Source organism: Sebastes fasciatus, chromosome 16 (genome assembly GCF_043250625.1).
Source record: "Sebastes fasciatus isolate fSebFas1 chromosome 16, fSebFas1.pri, whole genome shotgun sequence".
NCBI lineage: Eukaryota > Metazoa > Chordata > Actinopteri > Perciformes > Sebastidae > Sebastes > Sebastes fasciatus.
Window position 1 is genome coordinate 30,143,713 of NC_133810.1, and position 10,248 is coordinate 30,153,960.

General features: G+C 36.7%; 1 protein-coding gene across 32 annotated transcripts in view; it reads left to right on the forward strand.

Moving 5' to 3' along the window:
* The window catches only part of dlg2 (discs, large homolog 2 (Drosophila)), a 160,706-nt gene extending 154,555 nt beyond the window's left edge, over positions 1-6,151 (forward strand). For 31 of the 32 annotated variants that reach the window (XM_074610306.1, XM_074610316.1, XM_074610319.1 and 28 more), the window contains 4 exons: positions 2,883-3,055; positions 3,322-3,431; positions 4,068-4,159; positions 5,359-6,151. In XM_074610306.1, coding sequence (XP_074466407.1) covers positions 2,883-3,055; positions 3,322-3,431; positions 4,068-4,159; positions 5,359-5,465 — 482 coding nt within the window. In that variant the 3' untranslated portion in view covers positions 5,466-6,151. Of the gene's footprint in view, positions 1-1,074; positions 2,290-2,882; positions 3,056-3,321; positions 3,432-4,067; positions 4,160-5,358 lie in introns of those variants that run through there. The other variant, XM_074610333.1, reaches the window with a different exon arrangement.
* The last annotated feature ends 4,097 nt before the right edge of the window (positions 6,152-10,248 follow it).

Genomic DNA, 10,248 nt, shown 5'->3' on the forward strand with positions numbered 1-10,248 from the left:
AAATGACACTTATTTCACTTTTTGTTTTATAACTGAATGGAGTGGTTTTCATGCCACATTAAAATCAAATCAAATTGAAAAGAAAAAAACTTCTTTTGCAACTCCTAAAGGCATTTATCCAAAGAGTGAAACAGATGTAGACTACAAATGTGTTCAGAGATCTACTGTAGGCCTCTAGTTTCACGGCTGTAAACTGGTGGTAAGGGCTGGTAATGCCTCTTCCCAATCGTCATGAGAGACTTTGGAGAAAACACGCAGACTGACTCAATTCTGAGAGATAATGCCTATTTTATTTTTATTTTTATTTCATTTATATTTTATTTAAACAGGCAATCCCATTGAGATTAATGTGAGGCCACGTCTCACATCAACATGAGAACAAGAAACGTTCATAGGAACACAATCAGCAAAACAGAAACAACACAACTACCCAATAAACAGGAATTAAAAACAGTTACAAGAATCATAACAACGTCAGATAATAAAGCTTTAAAATCATGACTCTAGTATGAGGGCAGTTTGCAGTTCATTCCATTACAAAGGTGCATAATACCTGAAACCAGTTCTGCCAACATCAGTGCATACTTGGGGGATAGATAAGGTTAAGTAGTTACTGGATCTTATACTGTAGTTACTAGATTTAGCCTGTTGACCCCTAGCCCTATCCCTCGGGAAAGAAATGCCTAAAATAACTACCCATAATGAATCAGGCATAGCTCCTCAACCATAACGCTTATATGCATATATCTGGTCTCCTTTGAAAGGTAAGAAGTTAAGGAATATGAATCCATTGTAAGTGAACTAAATTATATTACCATGGAGATTACAGTGGAGATGCAATAAAGGAAAAATATGTTTATCCTCACTCTAGTATGCTGCCGTAGGGATTTAAATGGAAGGACTCTCTGATTTGTGTTTTTATGTGTGTCTGACCCCAGTTCATATACATGTAACCCCATTTTGACTCATCCTAACAAGAACACCTCACTCCTCTCTGCATGTAATGTTTTTCTTTTTGCATGTTTTGATTTACTCATTTCTTTTATTTCAATGTACCTTTCAAACCACATAAAGCTGCTAACAGTTCAGGGCATCAAGGTGAGTGAGTGGATGAGCTCAGTTGATTCGTTCATCCCTTTGTTTAGAAAGCGAGTAATGTGGAGTAACGTGTCCCCATAAATACTTCTACTCCTTTTGGAATCACTGTTTATGTAGAATCAGTTTGAAATCGGGACACTGGTGCTATATATATATGTTTGAATCAGATAATAGTACACTTGCTACCTTTGTAGAGTAATTCATTATCAGCTATCTTCCTCTCTTTAAAGATATCCAGTGAAATTTGCTCAAGACGTTTCATTGTACATTGATAGTTAACAATGTACAATAAGGAATTCCTTATTTGCCAAAGCTCTAAGAACCTTCAGTCTGTCGCACACAAGTGGAGAATCCACCCCACTTTCCCTCTGTGTATTATCTAATTAATGAAGTAACAAAGTAAACGTGTAATTTAATGTGCCGTTTTTGCTCACTTGTGCAAATTTCATGACAAGCTCTTAAACATGTGAGTGGATGTCTTTAAAGGTAAACGTGTGTCCATGGTTCTTTAGAGGATTCAGCCATAAACAACCATGAAGTCGGGATCGGTAGGATTTGTTATGGCACAGAGCCGTCCTTAATAAATGTCATTCTATTTGTGATAAGAGCAGGAACATAGTTTGACGAAACATTGGCACCGACAATATCAGCAGTGTGAGAAAGAGGCTCCGTCGTGGTCTCATTTGTTTGTGTTAATTACAACAAGGTGTCCCAATTATTTTGTTCGATAATGCCTAGTCAATTTGAGCTTTATAGCACATCTCATACACAGGGCAACACAATGTGCTTTGCATAAGGTAACAATATAATCACAGTACAGATACAAGTGCAGAATATAAATATGCATATCGCATTCAGAATCAGGTTTATTGCCAAGTAGCTTATTCACATACAAGGAAATTGCCACAGTGTTTGGTGTATACAATAAACAATTAATATATTAAGGATTTAAAAATACAGGAAAGTACTGCACTATAAAAATATTAAAAAGATAGTACATAAAAAAACAAATATGCACTGTATTTTAGAGCAAGAGAGCTGTGCAGTTTTGCACAGAATGTGCAAAAATATTGATCAGTGTGGATGCAAAATGTGCACAGTGAAGAGAATATGTGCAATGTACAGGGATAATAGTCAACAGGTGTTGTGCAAAAAATCAGTGCAAAATATACAAATACACTATAGGAACTAAGTCATAGACTAGAGTAAAGAAATAAGGTGTTTAAAAGTGTTGTGTGTGTGGGGCCTCTCTCAGGTCCTTGGGGCGTAGATACAGAAGACAGTCTCCCCTGCATTTAGACCACTGCTTGTATACTGTGTTCATATTTGTGCACATTTAAAGTGGCAATCTTGAAGATTTTCATATAAATACTGTAAGTGTCTGTTTAGTCACTATATATCACTGAAGGGAGTAACACAATGGTGATTGAGCCTATGGCCCACGGAAGAAAGTATTACAACATTTCTATATTTGTAGTATTGTGAAAATTAATTAAAATTTTCTCTATCGTATACAGACAAAAGAATTGAACTATGCACACATTCTGAAAACTTGATTCTCACGTCCATGTGGTGCCTTCAACTGAAACTCGTGAACTGCTAAACTGCTAAACTCTGAGTACAATTCTATTGTTTTCACTCAAATTGAAAGACTGACATCTTAAGGATTGCCACTTTACGAGCATTGCTATTTCTTTTTATAGACTTGATTGAGATCTTCAGTGAAGTGTCTACTGGTCTGATATAGTTACTAAAAACGGCTCCTTGTCCTCCTCGCACCAAAGATACCACTCGGCCGAAGAGGGACTACGAAGTGGACGGGCGAGACTACCACTTTGTGATGTCCAGAGAACAGATGGAGAAGGACATCCAAGAGCACAAGTTCATCGAGGCGGGACAGTACAACGATAACCTGTACGGAACGAGTGTCCAGTCTGTGAAATATGTGGCTGAAAGGGTGAGACTCTTTAAAGCTGTGTCTTAGCTGCACCACATGGATGCAGAAATATAAATGTGAAGTTCTGTTCTTGCTCTGTGATCAATGCTAAAGGAAAGAAGAATCAAATATCGTTTATTTGATGCAAACAGCATCATAGATCTTTCTTCTTATAGTTTAGATTTACACTGTATGAAAAAAAAATACAACTCTTGCATAGAGCAGCTTTGACTTTAGAAGCTGAGAGTCTGTGTGGTTTGAAGTGGTACATCTCGCCTCTGTTTCAGGGTAAACACTGCATTCTGGATGTGTCTGGAAATGCCATCAAACGACTACAAGTAGCACAACTCTATCCCGTCGCCATCTTCATAAAACCTAAGTCTATTGATTCATTAATGTGAGTATTCATTTTGTCTTCTATTAAACCACACAAATGTTTCCCTTTGACGATCCTTCAATCTTTCACCAGCATGTTTACTGTACATTTAGTTTTATATTACTGAAGGACTTTATTTTAAGTCCCCCTATTTATCATTTATAAATAAAAGTGTAATATATAGTAATGTAGTTGTAATTAGATATAAGTGTGTATTAACTGTTACACACACCAAGTGGGGGCTGCTGTATAAACAGATACTGAATGACAATATAGTATAACACAGTTTTAATAATATAAAATGTCTTTTTTAGGAGAAGTTATAATTGATGAAATTAATAAATGTCATTTATATGTGCTTACAATTGCAATATAGCATGTTATAAATCATTCATTAAGTACCTGTATACTGCTTATAAATGCTAAATATGGGGACTTAATGTGTGTATCTGACGATACCCAAAGCCCAGGTATCGCTATCGGTATCGGGACTGAAAAAGTCAGATCGGTGCATCCCTAAACAGGACCTGGCTGGCCCAGGTGTTACTAATCATGCATTGAAACACAAAGGCGATGACAGTCGTCACAAGTTAAAAGAAAAATCCGAGACAGAATCATGCGTTGTGGGACATTTTGTGTCATTTGTCCCCCGTACAGGGACATGAATAAGAGACTGACAGAGGAACAAGCCAGGAAGACGTTTGACAGGGCGATGAAGCTGGAGCAGGAGTTTGGTGAATTCTTCACAGGTATGACGTCGATGATAAAAGCACAAATATAAAAGAATATTCAGCTTCACTGTTCAACACTATGAGAACACGAGGCCGGCTGGGTGCGGATTTAAAGGCTCTCCTTCCAACTTCACACAGAACAGAAGGAGCGATGAAGTTGTGCTCACATGCAGATGCCAAAAATATCCGTATTATAGTAGAGACTCTCTCTGAGCTCCTTCCAGACTGGCAGGCCGGTCGTATCAGTTAATGTTTAAGCTAACTTCTGTAATTATAAAGGGAACAACGTTGGTGTAGATAATCAATAGAAAAGTACATGAGAGGATTTAAATTTCACAGTTATTCTAAACAGATTACAGAAGAGCAGAAACACGTCTGCATTTCTTAACTTTAACTTTTATTAAAATGGTCCAATATAAAGATTTATATAACGCCAATGTCTATGATGCATTAATGCGTTATAATCTGCTTATAGCACTGTATTATTAAAGTTCTAAGCACTCATTAATATCCATAATGATTTCGACATTAATCATTATAAAACATTTTTTATAATGACTTATAAGGTCAGGTATCATCATTATTATTATATTTTGTAATTGCTGGTCACTCACTGACATTTTCTTTTGCAGTATTGTAGTGTATTATAGTTCCCATATTTGTAATATAATATAATTAATCAATCAAACTGTATTTATATAGCATCTTTCAAACAAGCCAAATGCAATTAAAAGTGCTGGCCAGACGATTGACAAAATAATTTTGAAAAAAAAAATATAATATAAAATAAAAACAAAATAAAATAAGAAAGCAAATAAAAGATGGGTATTTAAGATAATAAAAGATAAATGAAATAAAAGGAAATAACAATGAAAATAAATAAATAAAAATTATGTATTACAACTACTACACAAAACAAGCAGATTGTATTCAAATAATAAAATTTTAATAAAATAAAATATTATAAAACAGACGTTATAATCACTGTTATAATGCATTATAATTCGATTAAAGGTTACTCGAAGTGCTCATTGTTTGTTTCAAGTAAAGTGAAAAAAATGTAATTAAATCTATGCAAGAACAACGCACAAAAATCAATATTATTTATGACTATTTTAAACATTTGACAGCTGTGAGGGTTCATGAGTGACGAGGTGCATGTGTGACTGTAATGATTTAAATGTTCTATACATAAAGAGTTCCCCTTTGCTTTGCAGCCCTGGTTCAAGGAGACACCTTAGAAGACATTTATAACCACTGCAAACAGGTCATAGAAGAACATTCAGGACCCTATATCTGGATCCCCTCAAAGGAGAAACTATAATAACTCATCACCCTGGAAGGGAGTCTGGACTGCTAGAAACTAGTAATAAGTTGTAACATATGATAACTGTATGGCGATGATGAATAGTCTTCATAAATAATTATTGTGTATATGTTTTCACGTTTTGTTTTTTTTCACTTTTGTTTGGTTATTGCTTCATTTTTTCACTCAACATGAATGTTCCTGAATGTATTCCACAAAGTGTTAGGGAATTTGTAGGTCTTGACACATGAACCGTTTGTGTATTTGAACAAAAAGAAAAAGAAATGTGATGAAAATTAAACAAATATGGGGTATGTGTGGAATTTCAAACAGGGAACAGGAGGTGGTGTATTCAGCGCAGATGTCTTTGCTTTGCTAACATAGGAAGGAAAGTATAGGTATTCCAACTGTGACACCCTCACCCTCCCTTCACTCTGCAACAACTAACGAAGAATCACATCAATGTTTTGTCTGATTTTGCATCTATGCATCCCCTGAACGCAGCTTTGATTTGTGTTTGTTTACATTGTTACTTCTTCCTCCAATTACTGTATTTATTTCTCTGACATGACACTTGTGTGAGGAAAATGTTGTATTCACTGTAAGACTTTTGTTTTTTTTATTTAAAAGCAGGCATTACTCATCCAGCTGTTGCACTGACAATGATTAAAGGGAGAAAGCTGCTATTGGCAACGGAGATGTAACACTATATTTTGCTACTTAAATTGCTAGGGAGGCACAAAAAGCACAGAGTTATTTATTATTGAAAAATATAACTTTAAAAGGTAATTTACAGAGCATGTTTTATTTGAATGATGTTGTGACTACCGTATGTTAGGATGGATGGGAATATTATGGTGAAAGAGACATTTCATATTCCCAGTATTTTGTAAATTTGGAGTTGAAAAAGGGTCGATTAGTGATTAAATTTAATACTGAAACACATTTTTTTGTCTTTTGAAACTAATAACAAGGACAGTGAAGAATAGGAATACAAATAAAGGACCAATACTTTCTGAAAACAGAGAAGACAGAAGCATACCTTTCACAAAATGCAGTTAAGTATCAGATATGATATTGTCATTATAAGGATTTGAAAGACTAAAAGAAAAGGTGAGTTTTTTCAACTGTACTTTGAAGAGGACACTGATTCAGACAGCTTGTTCTCCTCAGTCTTAATGAGAAAGGTTTGATAATAATGATTGGATTCAAAGCTTGGGAGAAGACCCGACGCACATGTCTGACCCTGCTCTCTGGTTCATATCCAATTTCTATACAATATGTTGGTGTTTCCCCAGAAAGTGTTTCACTGTTGACCTGCAGTGGAAGGGATTGTAACACAACGTGGGAATTTTGTATTAAAAAGACTTTGGATACCCAATTGATTTGTCTAACTCAAAGTTAGTTTCAGATAAACTTTTGAATACATTTTACTGTGGATTTTGTCCCCCATCACTTATTAGGAAGGGATCTCTTCATGTCCAGTATGATCGAATACAGCAAGCAAAACCTGTTTCAATGTCCGTGTGGGCACCTGACTACTCTTTTAAGACAGACGTGGAAAAATTGTCAGCCTGTCCTTTAATTGTTAGGTATGAAAATGTCCCACAGATTTAGTCATTTGTGTCCTCAGCTGAGAACACTAATATTGACCCTCAGGTGTCCAATCAGTCAACCTTATAGCGACCACACCTCCTGCCTCTGGTTCAAACATGAAAGCATTAATAGCTACGATCATGGATGACTTTCTTTAAGTTGCCGTGAGACAATTGCAATCTATCTGGTTTAAAAACACCTTTAAGTGTTCAGCAGAACACCTGACGGGACAACAAGGACTATCCTGAATCAGCTACAGAAGGCTATAGAAGGCCTGAATAAAACTTTAGAAGTGGATGAGCCCTGATGTCCTGACCCAGTACGATATCCACTAGTTTACTCACTGGTGGCTCGCCTTGTTTGAAGGCCCATATAGTAGTATAGTAAGCACTTGGAATGACTAATGCATCTACCAGTGGGATGATAACCTTCCTGTTCTGTTAAACTGCAACGCCATTTGGTCATCAGATTCCCATGACAACAATTTGGACGGCATGTTTTACCAACCTGTTATCAAGTAAATATAGTAGTTCCATTGAATACAGGTATGTTTCTAATCAAAAGTGCACTTATTCATTGTTTTTAAGTAATGAAAATAGGCACCGTATGATAACAGCAATGAATACAATTTTTAAAGCAAATTTAAATTAATTAATTATGTGAAAGATGGCCCAGTGCAGTCAGATGACTGACCCCTGACCTGTTTGTACGGACCACATACTGTACCTGTAGTAGACTGATGAGCACTTAAATCACATTCTTGGAAGATGAAAATTATGTTTTTATGTACAGATGGGATCATATTTCTCATCCCTTGCCATGAATTAGTTAAGATTTGTGTTTGATGGAACAACAAATATTTTCCGCACTGCTATGTGACGATCAACACTAGTTGTTTATTTTTATTTTTTGCATTATGTTTCAAGATATCTGCCATCATTCTTTTGCAAGTTTCCCATAACATATTGGTCACCACTTGCCTTAACAGAGTCGGTTTACTGTCCAGTATATATCAGAGATGAGAGCTTATAAATGTACTTCCTTTGAGAGAATAGAACATTTATTTAATCCTCCTTCACATCTAAACTTCAGTGAAAGAAGGCTAAATCAGATTTGCGGTGTCGTTGTGCTGAGGGTGTTGAAGCATGATAAAGTTAAAGGACGGAGAGATATTTTCTATTTTGTAATTTTATCTTAAAAATGAGCATTTCTGCGGCAACAAGAAAAACATTTTAAAATGGATCAATATTTTGATCCTTGTTTTTCGAACATGTTATTGGCCAGCAATATGATGATATGTAAAAGAAAATATAACTTCATATATACGGGCCTGATTCTAATACTGAACTTAATACTTCCAAAGTCATTGTGAACATTGTAACACATCAACAGGTCAGTTGGGGATCTTTGTGTGGAAATGTAAAGGATGTCTGACCTATGCATGTTGCAACAGTTTTCTGTTTCCTGTGGATGTGCATTCAACACAACTGAAGCATTGGGGTTCTCGCTGTGTTTTAAAACATGATCAAACTGCAGATTTGAATCATCCAATCAGACTTGTGTCTATTTTAAACTCAAATAAAAACACTGTTGGAAGAGGTGGTGTCCAAGTCAATACGTTTATAGCATATTCCCTTTTCAGTCAGTTCAGTAGTAAACCCAAATTCACAATTATGCTTTTCCTATTAACATTATTGACACCATAAAATATGTATTCAACCAAAGGTAAGTCTTTCAACTCCAGCAGGTGAGTGTTCTCTACCAAAGTAGATATGCATTGACATTAGGTCCACATTCAGGGGCTGCACCTTTGGAAGGACTCTGCATATGAAGGTGCATCCTTCAGAGATGGTGCACTAAGGTGAGCAACTTATTAAAGTATAGAAATAAAAAACATGTATGTATTATTTTTCATTTCACCAATTTCCATTGCCAAACATCTATTTGAACAGATGCTATCAATACTTAGAATTTGACGTCCTGACAAAAAAGGGTTGTTTCATCTCCTGTAAATTCAGCCATAGAAAGGAGGATTAGGGTAAAGATTGATTTCATGTTTTGCTTTCCTCAACTGACAGTATTTAAATTTGGATGACAGTTACATATATTTATTTATTCATTTTCAAATTGTGAGTATTTGATCATTTTAGAATCAGACTACACAAAATTTAAAACCAGATGCTGTGTCATCATCACTCCACAAGAGGGCATAAATGTCCCACTGGTTCTCTACTGTACCTTATATCCTTTTATTCAAACCCAAAAAGTAGATGCAGCCATTATCATCCCATGAAATGCAGATTTTTTTTTTATAAATTTGGTGAGAAATGTCAATATTAACACCAGCATGGATGTGTTTCATCACAGTACATTCCTATCATTTAGTACATTTATAGAGAACAGGTACTGAGAATGCAGTTCAGCATCTGACCAGACGTGCAAAAAGCGGTGAAGTGCAGAGTAAAATATAGGCCTGTAATATATAGAATGTGGAATAAACAGTAAGGGGTATGAATGCATGGATATATATACAGTGTGAGCAGGATGAACATAGCTGTCACCGAGGTGCAGAGTCCAGCAAGATGACAGTTGGAGAGTCCTGTAGTGCCTCCCAGAGGGGAGGAGGGCAAACAGTCTGTGGCTGGGGTGAGAGGTGTCCCGTTCTCCACTTCCCGTTCTCCACAGAGAGCAGGAAGTGGAGAACGGGTGATGCTTTGGGCAGTTTTCACCACCCTCTTAGGTGCTTTCCATGTCAGAGACCAAGCAGTTGACAATACCACACTGTGATGCAGTTGATGAGCATGCTCTCGATGATGCAGCGGTAGAAGTTCAACAGAATCTGCAAAGACAGGTTGATCTTCTTCAGTCTCCTCAAGAAGAAGAGAGGTCACGCTGGTGAGCCTTCTTCACCAGAGTTCAAGTGTTGAGGGTCCAAGAGAGCTTCTCAGAGACGTGGACACCCAGAAACTCATTGATACGGATGCTGAGTGTGTGTGTGCCACCTTTGGTCTTAAAGTCCACAATGAGCTCCTTGGTCTTCTCGGTGTTGAGGGCCGGGTTGTTGTCAGCGCACCACGCCACCAGGTGCTGGACTTCCTCCCTGTAGGCTGACTCATTGTTGTAGTCGATGAGGCCAAGCACATAATGGTGTTGGAACCATGTGCAGGCGTAGGTGAGGAGGGAGAGGCCCGTGGGAGGCTGGTGT